Here is a 20,000-nt window from a genome sequence, read left to right as displayed (position 1 = left end):
GCCGGGGGACTTGCACTCGTTGGGACACACTGCGGGGAGAGAGGAAAGGACCGTCAGGAGGAGGGAGGTCGGGGCATCTCCTAAAACTTTTCAGCTAAAGTTTCTCATGGATCCCCAAGACATGAATTATATTATATTATCTATCTATATATATAAAAGAGTGATGGCATCACGGCAGTGGACAAAACAACAAAAGTAAACACCCCACAACCTCGAAACTTGCCAGCACAACCCCTCATCCATGCCTCTAGGTTGATACAACAAAAAGAAAAGAAAAATAAAGTCCTAATTAGAGGGAGAGGAATAATTGTTTTTATCCAATTGCTGCCAGTTAGAAGGCTAAGCTCTGTTCACTTGGTCTCCTAGCAACCCACTCAGCCCAGGGGACCCTTTACCTTAACTACCACCAATTCCTCAATACTTTATTTCCCATACCACCATACTTCGCCACAGCAACGCGTGGCTGGGCACAGCTAGTATATATATATAAAAGAGTGATGGCATCACGGCGACCCACAAAACAAAAAAACCACAGGCCCCCCAACCTCGAAATTTGACAACACAACCCATCATCCACGCCTCTAGGTTGATACAACAAAAAGAAAAGAAAAATAAAGTCCTACTTAGAAGGAGAGGAATAATTGCTTTTATCCAGTTGCTGCCAGTTAGAAGGCTACGCTCCTCCAACTTGGTCTCCTAGCAACCCAATAAAAAATAATAAAAAACACTAAAAAATAATTTAAAACACTAAAAAATTAAAACAATAAAATACTATAACAGAAAATAACTAAAAATAATACAAGAAAATATATATAAAATATAATAAAAAGATAACTTACAATAAAATTTATTTAAAAAATTACAAATAGCGTCAAATAAAAATTACACAATTTTTTACCAATGCCACCACCACTTTGCCACAGCAACGCGTGGCCGGGCACAGCTAGTTGTATCTATATATAAAAAAATGTAATGTGCGAATTACTATGGAGTAAACAACAAAACCACCAAACCAAATCACACCAAATGTGGCCACAAAAGACAGAATCATCCCATCTATGTCTTTCAAACAAAACAAAAAACCCTAGAAAAATAAAGTCCAAATTAGACGACCAGGAAAAGCCGTTTTTCCCCTTAACTGCCAGTTAGAAGGGTAGGCCCTGCCCACTTAGTCTCCTAGCAAGTGGCAAGGCACAGCTAGTTTTATATATGTATGTATAATCCAGTGCAGATTAGATAATCTGTGGAAGAGGCCTAAGTGAGGCCTAAGTCTGCCTGTCCCCTGGGCTGAGTAGGTTGCTAGGAGACCAAGTGGGCAGAACTTAGCCTTCTAACTGGCAGCAATTGGAAAAAAAACAATTATTCCTCTCCCTCTAAGTAGGACTTTATTTTTCTTTTCTTTTTGTTGTATCAACCTAGAGGCGTGGATGATGGGTTGTGTTGCCAAATTTCGAGGTTGGGGGGCCTGTAGTTTTGTTGTTTTGTCCGCTGCCCTGATGCCATCACTCTTTTATCTCTCTCTCTCTCTCTCTCTCTCTCTCTATATATATATATATATATATTATTAATTATTACGTGGCAGAAACACACATTTTATTACATATCTATTGAAAAGTATTATTATTACTACAGTAGAGTCTCACTTATCCAACACTCGCTTATCCAACGTTCTGGATTATCCAACGCATTTTTGTAGTCAATGTTTTCAATATATCGTGATATTTTGGTGCTAAATTCGTAAATACAGTAATTACTACATAGCATTACTGCCTATTGAACTACTTTTTCTGTCAAATTTGTTGTCTAACATGATGTTTTGGTGCTTAATTTGTAAAATAATAACCTAATTTGATGTATAATAGGCTTTTCCTTAATCTCTCCCTATTATCCAACATATTCGCTTATCCAACATTTTGCTGGACCGTTTACGTTGGATAAGCGAGATTCTACTGTATTATTAACAATATATTATAACATAATAGTATATTATATTATTTATTATTATGGCAGGAACACACATTTTTATTACTTATCTCTCCCATATCAAAGAGTCTATTACTAACAATAACAATAATCTCTCTCTCTATATATATATCTATATATATAAAAGAGTGATGGCATCCACGCCTCTAGGTTGGTACAACAAAAAGAAAAGAAAAATAAAGTCCTACTTAGAGGGAGAGGAATAATTGCTTTTATCCAATTGCTGCCAGTTAGAAGGCTAAGCTCCTCCAACTTGGTCTCCTAGCAACCCAATAAAAAATAATAAAAAACACTAAAAATTAATACAATAAAATACTATACTAACAGAAAATAACTAAAAATAATACAAGAAAATAATAAAATATCTATATATATATAAAAGAGTGATGGCATCACGCCGACCCACAAAACAACAAAACTACAGGTCCCCCAACCTTGAAATTTGACAACACAACCCATCATCCACGCCTCTAGGTTGATACAACAAAAAGAAAAGAAAAATAAAGTCCTAATTAGGGGGAGAGGAATAATTGCTTTTATCCAATTGCTGCCAGTTAGAAGGCTAAGCTCCTATAACGTGGTCTCCTAGCAACCCAATAAAAATAATAAAAAACACTAAAAATTAATACAATAAAATACTATAGTAACAGAAAATAACTAAAAATAATACAAGAAAATAATAAAATATCTATATATATATAAAAGAGTGATGGCATCACGGCGACCCACAAAACAACAAAACTACAGGCCCCCCGACCTCGAAATTTGACAACACAACCCATCATCCAGGCCTCTAGGTTGATACAACAAAAAGAAAAGAAAAATAAAGTCCTAATTAGAGGGAGAGGAATAATTGGTTTTATCCAATTGCTGCCAGTTAGAAGGCTAAGCTCCTATAACTTGGTCTCCTAGCAACCCAATAAAAATAATAAAAAACACTAAAAATTAATACAATAAAATACTATAGTAACAGAAAATAACTAAAAATAATACAAGAAAATAATAAAATATCTATATATATATATATAAAAGAGTGATGGCATCACGGCGACCCACAAAACAACAAAACTACAGGCCCCCCGACCTCGAAATTTGACAACACAACCCATCATCCACGCCTCTAGGTTGATACAACAAAAAGAAAAGAAAAATAAAGTCCTAATTAGAGGGAGAGGAATAATTGCTTTTATCCAATTGCTGCCAGTTAGAAGGCTAAGCTCCTATAACTTGGTCTCCTAGCAACCCAATAAAAATAATAAAAAACACTAAAAATTAATACAATAAAATACTATAGTAACAGAAAATAACTAAAAATAATACAAGAAAATATTAAAATATCTATATATATATAAAAGAGTGATGGCATCACGGCGACCCACAAAACAACAAAACTACAGGCCCCCCGACCTCGAAATTTGACAACACAACCCATCATCCACGCCTCTAGGTTGATACAACAAAAAGAAAAGAAAAATAAAGTCCTAATTAGAGGGAGAGGAATAATTGGTTTTATCCAATTGCTGCCAGTTAGAAGGCTAAGCTCCTATAACGTGGTCTCCTAGCAACCCAATAAAAATAATAAAAAAACACTAAAAATTAATACAATAAAATACTATAATAACAGAAAATAACTAAAAATAATAAAATAAAATAAATAAAAATATAACTTACAATAAAATTAATAAAATTGCAAATAACGTCAAATAAAAATTACACAACAATTTTTAACCGATACCACCACCACTTTGCCACAGCAACGTGTGGCCGGGCACAGCTAGTGTATTATATTATTTATTATTATGTGGCAGAAACACAGGTGATTGTGTACAAAAAAAAAAGGCAGGAACATTCCAGCCTGGCGAAGGTCAGGACAGGCTCCGGGGCTGCCGGGTTGGCAACCGGGAAAGGGCTGAAGCCCGGCCAAGGTCTGCAACTCTTTAATCGAGACCAAATCCATCACTGGCCGGCCGGGTTGGAATGCAAACACTGGGCTTTCTGGCTGCGGCCAAGTCAGGTGAGAAGGAGAGCGGTCAAGCAGAGCGAGAGGGCAGGACACGGATCCGGATCCAGAGGAATCCAGGCCGGGAAAGGCTTCCCGCCAGAGAACCACCCTCTCGCTCCACCAATGCCGAGCAGGGAACCACTCGGTGCACTTCTCTCTCTCCCTTTGCACAAAGCGCACGACGGACCCTTAACCCCTTCCTTCCACACACAACAACCACCACGTTCAGGCCTCATGCACACATTATGTAGGGGCAAATACAAACCCCACGATTCGAGATCCCTGTTGGGTTCATATTTCTAATAACATCATAAATAGGTACAACATTTCAATGATATGGATGTTACAGAAACATTGTGTGTGTGTATATAATACTACTACTACTACTACTACTACTAATAATAATAATAATAAATATAATGGGTTATAAATCATTAATCATAATAATAACCATAATTAATAATATAATGGGTTATAAATCAGAAACTCCTCAAAGCACAGCAGACAAAAAACCAGAACAAGAAAACCGCACTACAAACTAGAGCTGACAGCTGGCACAACAAAACATTGCATGGAAAGTTCCTTGACAAAATTGAAGGAAAAGTTGATAAGGAGAAGACCTCGCTATGGCTCACAAATGGGAAGTGTTCGACTTGTAATTTTGTGATACGAAATCCAGCATATCTATCTTGTTTGCTGTGTCATACCACAATAATAATAATAATAATAATAATAATAATAATAAATATAATGGGTTATAAATCAGAATCTCCTCAAAACACAGCAAAGAATCAGTACAAGAAAACCGCACTACAAACTAGAGCTGACAGCTGGCACAACAAAACACTGCATGGAAAGTTCCTTGACAAAACTGAAGGAAAAGCTGATAAGGAGAAGACCTGGCTCTGGCTCACGTAGCCCAGGAGCAAGCCATCAGGACAAAGGCAATTAATAATAATAATAATAATAATAATAATAATAGAAGACCTGGCTCTGGCTCACAAATGGCACCCTGAAGGAGGAGACAGAAGGCCTGATCCTTGCATCCCAGGAGCAAGACATCAGGACAAAGGCAATTAATAATAATAATAATAATAATAATAATAGAAGACCTGGCTCTGGCTCACGAATGGGACCCTGAAGAAGGAGACACAAGGCCTGATCCTTGCAGCCCAGGAGCAAGACATCAGAACAAAGGCAATTAATAATAATAATAATAATAATAATAATAATAATAATAATAATAGAAGACCTGGCTCTGGCTCACGAATGGGACCCTGAAGAAGGAGACAGAAGGCCTGATCCTTGCAGCCCAGGAGCAAGACATCAGAACAAGTAATAATAATAATAATAATAATAATAATAATAATAATAGAAGACCTGGCTCTGGCTCACGAATGGGACCCTGAAGAAGGAGACAGAAGGCCTGATCCTTGCAGCCCAGGAGCAAGACATCAGAACAAGTAATAATAATAATAATAATAATTATAATAATAATAGAAGACCTGGCTCTGGCTCACGAATGGGACCCTGAAGAAGGAGACAGAAGGCCTGATCCTTGCAGCCCAGGAGCAAGACATCAGGACAAAGGCCATTCAGGCCAAGATCGAAAAATCAGCTGATGACCCAAAATGCAGACTGTGCAAGGAAACCAACGAAACCATTGATCCTATCCTCAGCTGCTGTAAGAAAATCGCACAGACAGACTACAAACAGAGGCACAACTATGTGGACCAAATGATTCATTGGAACTTATGCCTCAAGTCCCACCTCCCAGCAGCAAAGAACTGGTGGGATCACAAACCTGCAAAAGTTTTGGAAAATGAGCACGCAAAGACACTGTGGGACTTCCGAATCCAGACTGACAAAGTTCTGGAACACAACACACCAGACATCACAGTGGTGGAAAAGAAAAAGGTTTGGATCATGGATGTCGCCATCCCAGGTGACAGTCGCATTGACGAAAAACAACAGGAAAAACTCAGCCGCTCTCAGGACTTCAAGATTGAACTTGAAATACTCTGGCAGAAACCAGTGCAGGTGGTCCCAGTGGTGATGAGCACACTGGGTGCCGTGCCAAAAGATCTCAGCTGGCATTTGGAAACAATAGACATTGACAAAATCATGATCTGCCAACTGCAAAAGGCCACCCTGCTGGGATCTGCAGCATCATCCGAAAATGCATCACAGAGTCCTAGACACTTGGGAAGAGTTCGACTTGTGGTTTTGTGAAACGAAATCCAGCATATCTGTCTTGTTTGCTGTGTCATAATAAAATAAATAATATAGAATATTATCTATAGGTAAAGGTAAAGTTTTCCCCTGACGTTAAGTCCAGTCGTGACCGACTCTGGGGGTTGGTGCTCATCTCCATTTCTAAGCCAAAGAGCCGGCGTTGTCCGTAGACCCCTCCAAGATCATGTGGCCACTGGCATGATGGCATGGAGAACCGTTACCTTCCCACCGGAGCGGTACCTATTGATCTACTCACATTGGCATGTTTTCAAACTGCTAGGTTGGCAGAAGCTGGAGCAAACAGCGGGTGCTCACTCCGCTCTCGGGATTTGAACCTGGGACCTTTCTGTCTGCAAGTTGAGCAGCTCGGTGCTTTAACACACTTCACCATCGGGGCTCCTCAATATAAGATTATAAATATAATATATAATAATTACTGTGGTATAATAGTACAGAACAATATACAGTAGAGTCTCGCTTATCCAACATAAACGGGCCGGCAGAACATTGGAGAAGTGAATATCTTGGATAATAAGGAGGGATTAAGAAAAAGCCTATTAAACATCAAATTAGGTTATGATTTTACAAATTAAGCATCAGAACATCATGTTATACAAGAAATTTGAAAGAAAAGGTAGTTCAATATGCAGTAATGTTATGTAGTAAATACTGTATTTACGAATTTAGCACCAAAATATCACGATGTATTGAAAACACTGACTACAAAAAACCGTTGGATAATCCAGAACCTTGGATAAGCGAGTGTTGGATAAGTGAGACTCTACTGTAATCTCTTAAATCAGGACAGTAAATAAAGAGCAACACTCTGAAAACAGGGAAATTCCAGAAGGGAAACAATCAGGGGCAGCTAACACCTCCCAACAAAGGATTCACCCAGGCAGGAAGCAGGCAGGTTTTGAGGCTGCAAGGCTATTCACTGCTATTCCACCTGGCCAACAAAGGATTCCCATAAGCCACAGCAACGCGTGGCCGGGCACTGCTAATAAAACTATGAAAAGGAAATAAAAACTTGTAAAGACAGCAACAACAATAATAATAATAATGATATGCAAGTGTTTGAGCAGGGGAGCAGAGGCGAAGCCAAGCCACGTTGCATTGGTGGGCCGCCTATGATTTGACAGGAAGGAGCCATATAGTTTGGCTTTGCCAAGAAAAAAAGAGAGAGAAATGTATAGCTGAGAAAGAACTTGGAATGGCTTGAAAGGCTCGGGGTTTTGGCCCGGCTCCACGGCATCGTGCCAAGAAGCGGCTCCTCCTCCGAACAATGGAAGGAACAGCCAGACGTATTGCAAGTCAGAGGCCGGGGAAAGGGGGAAACACTGGAGAAGTGGGCAAGAAGGCATGTGCAGAGAGCCTTCTTTTTGCCATTCCTGATCCTGCAACTTCGCCTTCCGCAGTCAACAAACCAGGAAGTAAATGGGAAGAAAGACTGCTTCACCACCGCAGCTGAGAGAAACATTTTAGAACTTGTCAATGTCAAACATGATTATCAATAATAATAATAATAATAATAATAATAATAATAATGATGATGATGATGATGCCCTGGCAGAAGATGTAAAGCAAAGTGAAGAACGTGCTTTGATTGAAGTCAAAAATCAGAAACTCCTCAAAGCACAGCAGACAAAAAACCAGTACAAGAAAACCGCACTACAAACTAGAGCAGAATCAGTACAAGAAAACCGCACTACAAACTAGAGCAGAATCAGTACAAGAAAACCACACTACAAACTAGAGCAGAATCAGTACAAGAAAACCGCACTACAAACTAGAGCAGAATCAGTACAAGAAAACCGCACTACAAACTAGAGTTGACACTTGGGAAGTGTTCGACTTGTGATATGAAATCCAGCATATCTATCTTGTTTGCTGTGTCATAATAAAATAATAATAATAGTAATAATAATAATAATAATACATGCCCTGGCAGAAGATGTAAAGCAAAGTGAAGAACCTGCTTTGATTGAAGTCAAAAATCAGAAACTCCTCAAAGCACAGCAGACAAAAAACCAGTACAAGAAAACCGCACTACAAACTAGAGCAGAATCAAAACAAGAAAACCGCACTACAAACTAGAGTTGACACTTGGGAAGTGTTCGACTTGTGATTTTGTGATATGAAATCCAGCATATCTATCTTGTTTGCTGTGTCATAATAAAATAATAATAATAGTAATAATAATAATAATACATGCCCTGGCAGAAGATGTAAAGCAAAGTGAAGAACCTGCTTTGATTGAAGTCAAAAATCAGAAACTCCTCAAAGCACAGCAGACAAAGAATCAGTACAAGAAAACCACACTACAAACTAGAGCTGACACTTGGGAAGTGTTCGACTTGTGATTTTGTGATATGAAATCCAGCATATCTATATTGTTTGTTGTGTCATAATAAAATAATAATAATAATAATAATAATAATAATAATAATAATAATAATAATAATAATAATACATGCCCTGGCAGAAGATGTAAAGCAAAGTGAAGAACCTGCTTTGATTGAAGTCAAAAATCAGAAACTCCTCAAAGCACAGCAGACAAAAAACCAGTACAAGAAAACCGCACTACAAACTAGAGCAGAATCAGTACAAAAAACCCGCACTACAAACTAGAGCAGAATCAGTACAAGAAAACCGCACTACAAACTAGAGCTGACAGCTGGCACAACAAAACATTGCATGGAAAGTTCCTTGACAAAATGGAAGGAAAAGCTGGTAAGGAGAAGACCTGGCTCTGGCTCACGAATGGGACCCTGAAGAAGGAGACAGAAGGCCTGATCCTTGCAGCCCAGGAGCAAGACATCAGGACAAAGGCAATTAATAATAATAATAATAATAATAATAATAATAAGGAGAAGACCTGGCTCTGGCTCACGAATGGGACCCTGAAGAAGGAGACAGAAGGCCTGATCCTTGCAGCCCAGGAGCAAGACATCAGGACAAATGCAATTAAGGCCAAGATCGAAAAATCAGCCAGTAACCCAAAATGCAGACTCTGCAAGGAAACCAATGAAACCACTGATCATATCCTCAGCTGCTGTAAGAAAATCGCGCAGACAGACTACAAACAGAGGCACAACTATGTGGCCCAAATGATTCATTGGAACTTATGCCTCAAGTCCCACCTCCCAGCAGCAAAGAACTGGTGGGATCACAAACCTGCAAAAGTCTTGGAAAATGAGCACGCAAAGATACTATGGGACTTCCGAATCCAGACTGACAAAGTTCTGGAACACAACACACCAGACATCACAGTTGTGGAAAAGAAAAAGGTTTGGATCATGGATGTCGCCATCCCAGGTGACAGTCGCATTGAGGAAAAACAACAGGAAAAACTCAGCCGCTCTCAGGACCTCAAGATTGAACTGCAAAGACTCTGGCAGAAACCAGTGCAGGTGGTCCCGGTGGTGATGGGCACACTGGGTGCCGTGCCAAAAGATCTCAGCCGGCATTTGGAAACAGCAGACATTGACAAAATCACGATCTGCCAGCTGCAAAAGGCCACCCTGCTGGGATCTGCACGCATCATCCGAAAATACATCACACAGTCCTAGATACTTGGGAAGTGTTCGACTTGGGATTTTGTGATATGAAATCCAGCATATCTATCTTGTTTGCTGTGTCATAATAATAATAATAATAATAATAATAATAATAATACTTCACACAGTCCTAGACACTTGGGAAGTGTTCGACTTGTGGTTTTGTGATACGAAATCCAGCATATCTATCTTGTTTGCTGTGTCATAATAATAATAATAATAATAATAATATATCACACAGTCCTAGACACTTGGGAAGTGTTCGACTTGGGATTTTGTGATATGAAATCCAGCATATCTATCTTGTTTGCTGTGTCATAATAATAATAATAATAATAATAATAATATATCACACAGTCCTAGACACTTGGGAAGTGTTCGACTTGGGATTTTGTGATATGAAATCCAGCATGTCTATCTTGTTTGCTGTGTCATAATAAAATAATAACAATGTATATATATAAAAGGGTAATGGGATCACGGCACCGGACAAAACAACTAAACTAAACGCCCCCCAACCTTGAAAATTGACAGCACAACCTCTCATCCACGTCTCTACGTTCATACAACAAAAAGAAAAGAAAAATGAAGTCCTGGCCACAACAACGCGTGGCTGGGCACAGCTATCTATATATATAAAAGGGTAATGGGATCACGGCGCCGGACAAAACAACTAAACTAAACGCCCCACAACCTCGAAAATTGACAGCACAACCTCTCATCCACGCCTCTACGTTCATACAACAAAAAGAAAAGAAAAATGAAGTCCTAGCCACAACAACGCGTGGCTGGGCACAGCTATCTATATATATAAAAGGGTAATGGGATCACGGCGCCGGACAAAACAACTTAACTAAATGCCCCACAACCTCGAAAATTGACAGCACAACCTCTCATCCATGCCTCTATGTTCATACAACAAAAAGAAAAGAAAAATTAAGTCCTAGCCACAACAACGCGTGGCTGGGCACAGCTATCTATATATATAAAAGGGTAATGGAATCACGGCACCGGACAAAACAACTAAACTGAATGCCCCACAACCTTGAAAATTGACAGCACAACCTCTCATCCACGCCTCTACGTTCATACAACAAAAAGAAAAGAAAAATTAAGTCCTAACCACAACAACGCGTGGCCGGGCACAGCTAGTACATAATATGCTGGATTTCTGTGTCTTTCTGATGGGACCAATTTGGAAATGACATTGACAACCCCGGAACAAAAATTGTGTGACATAGTGTGATGACACTGTGTTATAGTCCTGGGCCTTCCGTTGTGAGCCTGAGGATCATGGGATCTGTTTACCCAGTTCTGCCGGGAGAGAAGGCCTCGTTCTTTCTCAAACACGTTTGCAAAGCCGGCGATTTGTCTTGGACGATGTTTTGCAAGCGCGAAACAACCCTGGCGTCAACCGCCCTGTGTTTACTGTGCACACACCGAGGGATCAAGCCCTGGATTGAAGGGAAAGCCTCCTCGTCGCCTTTCTCGCACACAGATCTAGATCGCTTGCGGGCGTCTGCATTGAACAAAGAGCTCAGGAGACACCAATGGCACTCCTTCCAATGACATTGCAGGTTATGGCGAGCACCATAAACATGTCCAAGAGCCTCCCAATGTCCTCCACAGACACCACACTTCCCACCACCCAAGGGAAGGCTTTCAGACAGGGACATTTTTCTGTGTTTCCTCCACCACAGTCATCCCAGTGTTTATGGCTCTCTCCATTGGAGTGGAATTTGCATAACCCCTCCCACTGCCTCTCCCTTAACCCTCTCCTACTCTTTTCTATGGCACACAGCAAACAGAGGAGTTGATCAGCAACTGAAGATCCTACATGATGTTTTTCCTCCACCACAGACATCCCAGTGTTTATGACTCTCTCCATTGGAGTGGAATTTGCATAACCCCTCCCACTGCCTCTCCCTTAACCCTTTCTTACTCTTTTCTATGGCAAACCAAGGAGTTGATCAGCAACAGAAGATCCTACATGATGTTTTTACTCCACCACAGACATCCCAGTGTTTCTGACCCTTTCCATTGGAGTGGAATTTGCATAACCCCTCCCACTGCCTCTCCCTTAACCCTTTCCTACTCTTTTCAATGGCACACAGCAAACAGAGGAGTTGATCAGCAACTGAAGATCCTACATGATGTTTTTCTTCCACCACAGACATCCCAGTGTTTCTGACTCTCTCCATTGGAGTGGAATTTGCATAACCCCTCCCACTGCCTCTCCCTTAACCCTTTCCTACTCCTTTCTATGGAACACAGCAAATAGAGGAGTTGATCAGCAACTGAAAATCCTATGTGATGTTTTTCCTCCACCACAGACATCCCAGTGTTTAAGACTCTCTCCTTTGGAGTGGAATTTGCATAACCCCTCCCACTGCCTCTCCCTTAACCCTCTCCTACTCTTTTCTATGGCACACTGCAAACAGAAGAGTTGATCAGCAACCGAAGATCCTACATGATGTTTTTCCTCCACCACAGACATCCCAGTGTTTATGACTCTCTCCACTAGAGTGGAATTTGCATGACCCCTCCCACTGCCTCTCCCTTAACCCTTTCCTACTCTTTTCAATGGCACACAGCAAACAGAGGAGTTGATCAGTAACTGAACCGGTGGTGATGGCCACACTGGGTGCTGTGCCAAGAGATCTCAGCCGGCATTCCCAGTTTTGGATTTGTAACCTGGAATCCCGGGATTCCCAGGTTCAGATTCGTAACTCAGAATCCCGGGATTCCCAGGTTCGGATTCGTAACTCGAAATCCCAGATTCCCAGGTTCGGATTCGTAACTCGGAATCCCAGATTCCCAGGTTCAGATTCGTAACTCGGAATCCCAGATTCCCAGGTTCGGATTCGTAACTCGAAATCCCAGATTCCAAGGTTCAGATTCGTAACTCGGAATCCCAGGTTCGGATTCGTAACTCGAAATCCCAGATTCCCAGGTTCGGATTCGTAACTCGAAGTCCCAGGTTCGGATTCGTGACTCGGAATCCCGGGATTCCCAGGTTCAGATTCGTAACTCGGAATCCCAGATTCCCAGGTTCGGATTCGTAACTCGAAGTCCCAGGTTCGGATTCGTAACTCGGAATCCCAGATTCCCAGGTTCGGATTCGTAACTCGGAATCCCGGGATTCCCAGTTTCGGATTCGTAACTCGAAATCCCAGATTCCCAGGTTCGGATTCATGACTCGAAATCCCAGATTCCCAGGTTCGGATTCGTGACTCGAAATCCCAGATTCCCAGGTTCAGATTCGTAACTCGGAATCCCAGATTCCCAGGTTCGGATTCGTAACGCGAAATCCCAGATTCCCAGGTTCGGATTCGTAACTCGAAGTCCCAGGTTCGGATTCGTAACTCGGAATCCCAGATTCCCAAGTTCAGATTCGTAACTCGAAATCCCAGATTCCCAGTTTCGGATTCGTAACTCGAAATCCCAGATTCACAGGTTTGGATTCGTAACTCGGAATCCCAGATTCCCAGGTTTGGATTCGTAACTCGAAATCCCAGATTCCCAGGTTCGGATTCGTAACTCGGAATCCCGGGATTCCCAGGTTCGGATTCGTAATTTGCAATCCCAGGATTCCCAGGTTTGGATTCATAACTTGGAATCCCGGCATTTTCCCAGGTTCGCATTCGTAACTCGGAATCCCGGATTCCCAGGTTCAGATTCGTAACTCAAAATCCCAGATTCCCAGGTTCGGATTCGTAACTCGAAATCCCAGATTCCCAGGTTCGGATTCGTAACTCGAAATCCCAGATTCCCAGGTTCAGATTCGTAACTCGAAATCCCAGATTCCCAGGTTCGGATTCGTAACTCGAAATCCCAGATTCCCAGGTTCGGATTCGTAACTCGGAATCCCAGATTCCCAGGTTCGGATTCGTAACTCGAAATCCCAGATTCCCAGGTTCGGATTCGTAACTCGGAATCCCAGATTCCCAGGTTCAGATTCGTAACTCGGAATCCCAGATTCCCAGGTTCGGATTCGTAACACGAAATCCCAGATTCCCAGGTTCAGATTCGTAACTCGGAATCCCAGGTTCGGATTCGTAACTCGAAATCCCAGATTCCCAGGTTCGGATTCGTAACTCAAAGTCCCAGGTTCGGATTCGTAACTCAGAATCCCGGGATTCCCAGGTTCAGATTCGTAACTCGGAATCTCAGATTCCCAGGTTCGGATTCGTAACTCGAAGTCCCAGGTTCGGATTCGTAACTCGGAATCCCAGATTCCCAGGTTCGGATTCGTAACTCGGAATCCCGGGATTCCCAGTTTCGGATTCGTAACTCGAAATCCCAGATTCCCAGGTTCGGATTCATGACTCGAAATCCCAGATTCCCAGGTTCGGATTCGTGACTCGAAATCCCAGATTCCCAGGTTCGGATTCGTGACTCGAAATCCCAGATTCCCAGGTTCGGTTTCGTGACTCGAAATCCCAGATTCCCAGGTTCGGATTCGTGACTCGAAATCCCAGATTCCCAGGTTCGGATTCGTAACTCGAAATCCCAGATTCCCAGGTTCAGATTCGTAACTCGGAATCCCAGATTCCCAGGTTCGGATTCGTAACTCGAAATCCCAGATTCCCAGGTTCGGATTCGTAACTCGAAGTCCCAGGTTCGGATTCGTAACTCGGAATCCCAGATTCCCAGGTTCGGATTCGTAACTCGAAATCCCAGATTCCCAGGTTCGGATTCGTAACTCGAAATCCCAGATTCCCAGGTTTGGATTCGTAACTCGGAATCCCCGATTCCCAGTTTCGGATTCGTAACTCGAAATCCCAGATTCCCAGGTTCGGATTCGTGACTCGAAATCCCAGATTCCCAGGTTTGGATTCGTAACTCGGAATCCCAGATTCCCAGTTTCGGATTCGTAACTCGAAATCCCAGATTCCCAGGTTCGGATTCGTGACTCGAAATCCCAGATTCCCAGTTTCGGATTCGTAACTCGAAATCCCAGATTCCCAGGTTCGGATTCGTGACTCGAAATCCCAGATTCCCAGGTTCGGATTCGTGACTCGAAATCCCAGATTCCCAGGTTCGGATTCGTAATTCGGAATCCCGGGATTGCCAGGATTCGTAAGTCGGAATCTCGAGTTACATTTCCGTTTCGGGAAGAAATTCCGAAAAGGATGAAATCAGAACAGATTTCTGTCGTATAGCATAACATAAAGGCCAAATCAAGTCCTAGTCGGCCCACATCTTCCAAAATCCTACCAATCTGCTAATAATAATAATAATAATATAACAATCATTCTTTCAGAAGATTTCAGAAATTCCAAATATGTATCTCAACAAACCAGCCTTTCAGCGTGCTCACAAATGGCAATGGCTTTGACAACGTTGCCCCCCTCCCGCTCCCCGTTTTGCCACGTCGTTTTCCTGCTCTTACGAAACGCTTCCCTCGTGGTCTGCTCCTCCAGATACAGATTTGGAATTTCTGAACTCCGAAATGTCAAAATGCTCCGCGGCAACAAAACCGCCGTCATGCAGTTCATGCTCTGAGTTCCCTTCGGGGTGAGAAGGGTGGGATATAAATGTAGTAAATAAATGTAGTAAATGAATAAATAAATAATTTTGGACTTAGGCTCGCCCAAAGTCTGAAATGACTTGAAGACACACAACAACAACAACAACAATCCTAATTAACCTGACGATCTCATTGGCCAGAAGCAGGCTCACACTTCCTATTGAAATCCTGATAGGTTTGGGTTGGTTAAAATTATTTTCATTTTTAAATATTGTATTGGTCTTTCATTGTTATTGTTGCTGTTTTGCACTACAAATAAGATATTGTGCAGTGTGCATAGGAATTTGTTCGGTTTTTGTTTTTTTTCAAATGATAATTCGGCCCCTCAACAGTCTGAAGCAGGGGTCCTCAAACTTTTTAAGTGGAGGGCCGAATTATTATTTGAAAAAAAATACAAATTCCTATGCACACTGCACATGTCTTATTTGTAGTGCAAAAAAACCCCCCCAACAACAACTATTTATTTATTATTTACTACATTTATACCCCACCCTCTATCACCCCAAAGGGGACTCAGAGCAGCTTACAAGTTGTATGTACATACAATATATTATATTATTGGCATAGCCCAATATTAGCATTATATATTACTACCATAATTTTAGTAATATTACATTTAATATATAATGTATAATTATTATTATTATTATATTGTATAATTATTAGTATTATTATATTGTATTACATTATAATATTAGTACAGTAGAGTCTCACTTATCCAACATAAACGGGCCGGCAGAACGTTGGATAAGCGAATATGTTGGATAATAAGGAGAGATTAAGGAGAAGCCTATTAAACATCAAATTAGGTTATGATTTTACAAATTAACCACCAAAACATCATGTTATGCAACAAATCTTGCCGAAAAAGTAGTTCAATATGCAGTAATGCTACATAGTAATTACTGTATTTATGAATTTCGCACCAAAATATCATGATATATTGAAAACATTGACTACAAAAATGCGTTGGATAAGCGAGTGTTGGATAAGTGAGACTCTACTGTATCAATATTATATGTATACAAAATATATTCAATTATTACCATAGCACAGGGGTCCCCAAACTTTTAAAGCCGAGGGCCGGTCCACAATCCTTCAGACTGTTGAGGGGCCGAATTATCATTTGGAAAAAAAAAACGAACAAATTCCTATGCACACTGCATATGTCTTATTTGTATTGCAAAACAACAACAACAACAACAACAACAATGAAAGAACAATACAATATTTAAAAATCAAAACAATTTTAACCAACATAAACCTATCAGGCTTTCAATAGGAAGTGTGGGCCTGCTTCTGGCCAATGAGATAGTCAGGTTAATTAGGATTATTGTTGTTGTTGTGTGTCTTCAAGTCATTTCAGACTTTGGCCAAACCTAAGTCTAAAATTATTTATTTATTCATTTACTACATTTATTTACTACATTTATATCCCGCCCTTCTCACCCCGAAGGGGACTCAGAGCAGCTGTATCTACATACCATATATTATATTATTAGCATAGCACTTTATCTATGTTTTGAGTTTACAACCTATGATGTGCACTTTGCTAATCTACTATTACAACCTCACTGTTTTTAAATTCTATGTTTTTAATAAGTGTGTTTTTATTCTTTTTGATTAATGTGCAAATATTACAATTGGTGCATGTTATTGTTTATTGATGTATTGTATATTGTTATTGTTTTGTATTTGATATTTCTGTGAGCCGCCCCGAGTCCCCTCCGGGGGAGATGGTGGCGGGATACAAATAAACTTATTATTATTATTATTATTGCACAATATTAACATTATATATTACTATATTGAACTATACCACTATACTGTAATATATGTAATATATAACATATAATTAATATTATTATATGGTATTATTATTATATTGTATAAAATGATATTATTATCAATCTATATATATAAAAGGCTTTTGGCATCACGGCAGCGGACAAAACAACAAAAGTAAACACCCCACAACCTCGAAAATTGACATCACAACCCCTCATCCATGCCTCTAGGTTGATACAACAAAAAGAAAAATAAAGTCCTAATTAGAGGGAGAGGAATAATTGTTTTTATCCAATTGCTGCCAGTTTGAAGGCTAAGCTCCGCCCACTTGGTCTCCTAGCGACCTCCTCAGCCCAGGGGACAGGCACAGTTAGGCCTCATTTAGGCCTCTTCCACAGGTTATCAGATTTTAACTGGATTATATGGCAGTGTAGACTCAAGGCTCTTCCACACAGCTATATAACCCATTTAGAATCTTATATTATCTGCTTTGAACTGGATTATCTTGACTCCACATTGCCGTATAATCCACTTCAGTGTGCATACTAAACATAAAGACAACCATACAACACACATTCAATACTACCTCAACAATTTCTCACCAACACCACCAGACAAAGCCACAGCAACGCGTGGCCGGGCACAGCTAGTATCATATGTATATACAATATATTATATTATTAAAACTGATATTAAAATATTATATTATAATTGAGGGTGGGGGCCAGGTAAATGACCTTGGAGGGCCGCATGCGGCCCCCGGGCCTTAGTTTGGGGACCCCTGCCATAGCACAATATTAGTAAATAAAAAAACAAGACAATATTTAAAAATGAAAACAATTTTAACCAACATAAACCTATTAGAATTTCAATGGAAAGTGTAACACAATATTAGCATTATATATTACTATATTGAACTATACCACTATACTATTATATAATATGTAATATATAACATATAATTAATATTATTATATGGTATTACTACTAGTATTATATTGTATAACATATGATTATCATCAATATTATATGTATGTCCAATATATTATATTATTAAAACTGATATAAAATATTATATTGATTTTATAATGTTGATTTTAATGATTGTTTTTATTGATGTTGATGTTTTTTACTGGGATAATTGTTTTATTGCTTTGTTACTGTTTTGTTTGTTTTATCGGGCCAGGCCCCATGTAAGCCGCCCCGAGTCCCTTCGGGGAGATGGAGCGGGGTATAAAAATAAAATTATTATTATTATTATTATTATTATTATTATTATTATTATTATTATTATTATTTTATAAAACTGAGGGTGGGGGCCAGGTAAATGACCTTGGAGGGCCGCATCCGGCCCCCGGGCCTTAGTTTGGGGACCCCTGCGTTAAAGTATTTCCAAGGAGTGAAAAGCAAAAAAACAGATTGGTCACCCTTAAAAAATATATGTTACAAAGGAAAAGGAAAATGTTAGTAACTGTTTAGAAGAAAATGCACGAATGAAACAAAATAAGGTTTAGGTAAGAGTAAGGGAAGCCACAGTGACTATTAAAGTAGTGAAAAGAATTTGCCGCAAAGAAGGAGATTGGAAGTCGACGATACTCCCCGATTTCCCTGTATATACAATATATTATATTATTAAAACTGATATAAAAATATTATATTATAATTGAGGGTGGGGGCCAGGTAAATGACCTTGGAGGGCCGCATGCGGCCCCCGGGCCTTAGTTTGGGGACCCCTGCCATAGCACAATATTAGTAAATAAAAAAACAAGACAATATTTAAAAATGAAAACAATTTTAACCAACATAAACTTATCAGGATTTCAATGGGAAGTGTGGTCCTGCTTCTGGCCAATGAGATAGTCAAGTTAAGTAGGATTGTTGGTATTGTGTGCCTTCAAGTCATTTCAGACTTTGGGCAAGACAAAGTCTAAAACTGAGGGCGGGGGCCAGGTCAATGGCCTTGGAGGGCCGCATTCGGCCCCCGGGCCTTAGTTTGGGGACCCCTGGTCTGAAGGATTGTGGACTGGCCCTCTGCTTTAAAGGTTTGCGGACCCCTTTGCTTTGTCTCGCGAAAAAAGATCACAAATCGCATGCTAGATGAAACGGCCACCGACTGCCACGGAGACTCCCAGGGCTCCCAGCATAACGTATTTGTAGTTCCGTGCCGTTTTCGCTCCTGGTGCGAGCGTCACGCCGTCCTTTTGTTTGTTATCTGTTGCTTTCCTGTTTGCTTTGAGGGCACTGCCCTGCGCACCCTGTACCTGTCCCTTTTTGTCATGGCCTTGGGCTTGCACAACAAACTGTTTGATCTGCAAGGCAGAACAACACTAGCAACGGAAGAGGGATCCGAACCACGGCCGTGGCTGGCTTCGAGGAAAATGAAACAATATGGGACAGAATTATGAAATCAAGTAAGAAACAAGTATCGAAAATATACAAAAAACTTCTGGAATGGTCAACGATGACCACAGGTAAGGAAAGAGACCTCCAAAGGCCATCAAGACGATCTCATAAGACCATAGATAAGGAAAGTGACTTCCAAAAGCCATCTAGATGGTCTCATAGGACCATAGGTAAGGAAAGGGACCTCCAAAAGCCATCTAGATGGTCTCATAGGACCATAGATAAGGAAAGTGACCTCCAAAAGCCATCTAGATGGTCTCATAGGACCATAGGTAAGGAAAGGGACCTCCAAAAGCCATCTAGATGGTCTCATAGGACCATAGGTAAGGAAAGGGACCTCCAAAAGCCATCTAGATGGTCTCATAGGACCATAGGTAAGGAAAGGGACCTCCAAAAGCCATCTAGATGGTCTCATAGGACCATAGATAAGGAAAGGGACCTCCAAAAGCCATCTAGATGGTCTCATAGGACCATAGATAAGGAAAGTGACCTCCAA

At 40.5% G+C, this 20,000-nt stretch overlaps 2 protein-coding genes across 2 annotated transcripts in view; one reads left to right on the top strand and one right to left on the bottom strand.

Moving 5' to 3' along the window:
* LOC134293232 (uncharacterized) overlaps positions 1-17,090 on the top strand; it is a 183,464-nt gene extending 166,374 nt beyond the window's left edge. Inside the window, exon 2 of the mRNA XM_062960224.1 lies at positions 16,370-17,090. The gene's annotated coding sequence lies outside the window, so the exon portion shown is untranslated. The remainder of the gene's footprint in view (positions 1-16,369) is intronic.
* Positions 1-20,000, bottom strand: part of insr (insulin receptor) — a 110,998-nt gene that overhangs the window by 44,905 nt on the left and 46,093 nt on the right. The window contains exon 3 of the mRNA XM_062960204.1: positions 1-29. This exon is cut by the window's left edge and continues 287 nt beyond it. Coding sequence (XP_062816274.1) covers positions 1-29 — 29 coding nt within the window. The remainder of the gene's footprint in view (positions 30-20,000) is intronic.

This window comes from Anolis carolinensis, unplaced genomic scaffold (assembly GCF_035594765.1).
Source record: "Anolis carolinensis isolate JA03-04 unplaced genomic scaffold, rAnoCar3.1.pri scaffold_7, whole genome shotgun sequence".
NCBI classification, from domain to species: domain Eukaryota; kingdom Metazoa; phylum Chordata; class Lepidosauria; order Squamata; family Dactyloidae; genus Anolis; species Anolis carolinensis.
Note: the sequence above shows the minus strand (reverse complement) of the source record. Positions and strands in the feature narration are given on the sequence as shown.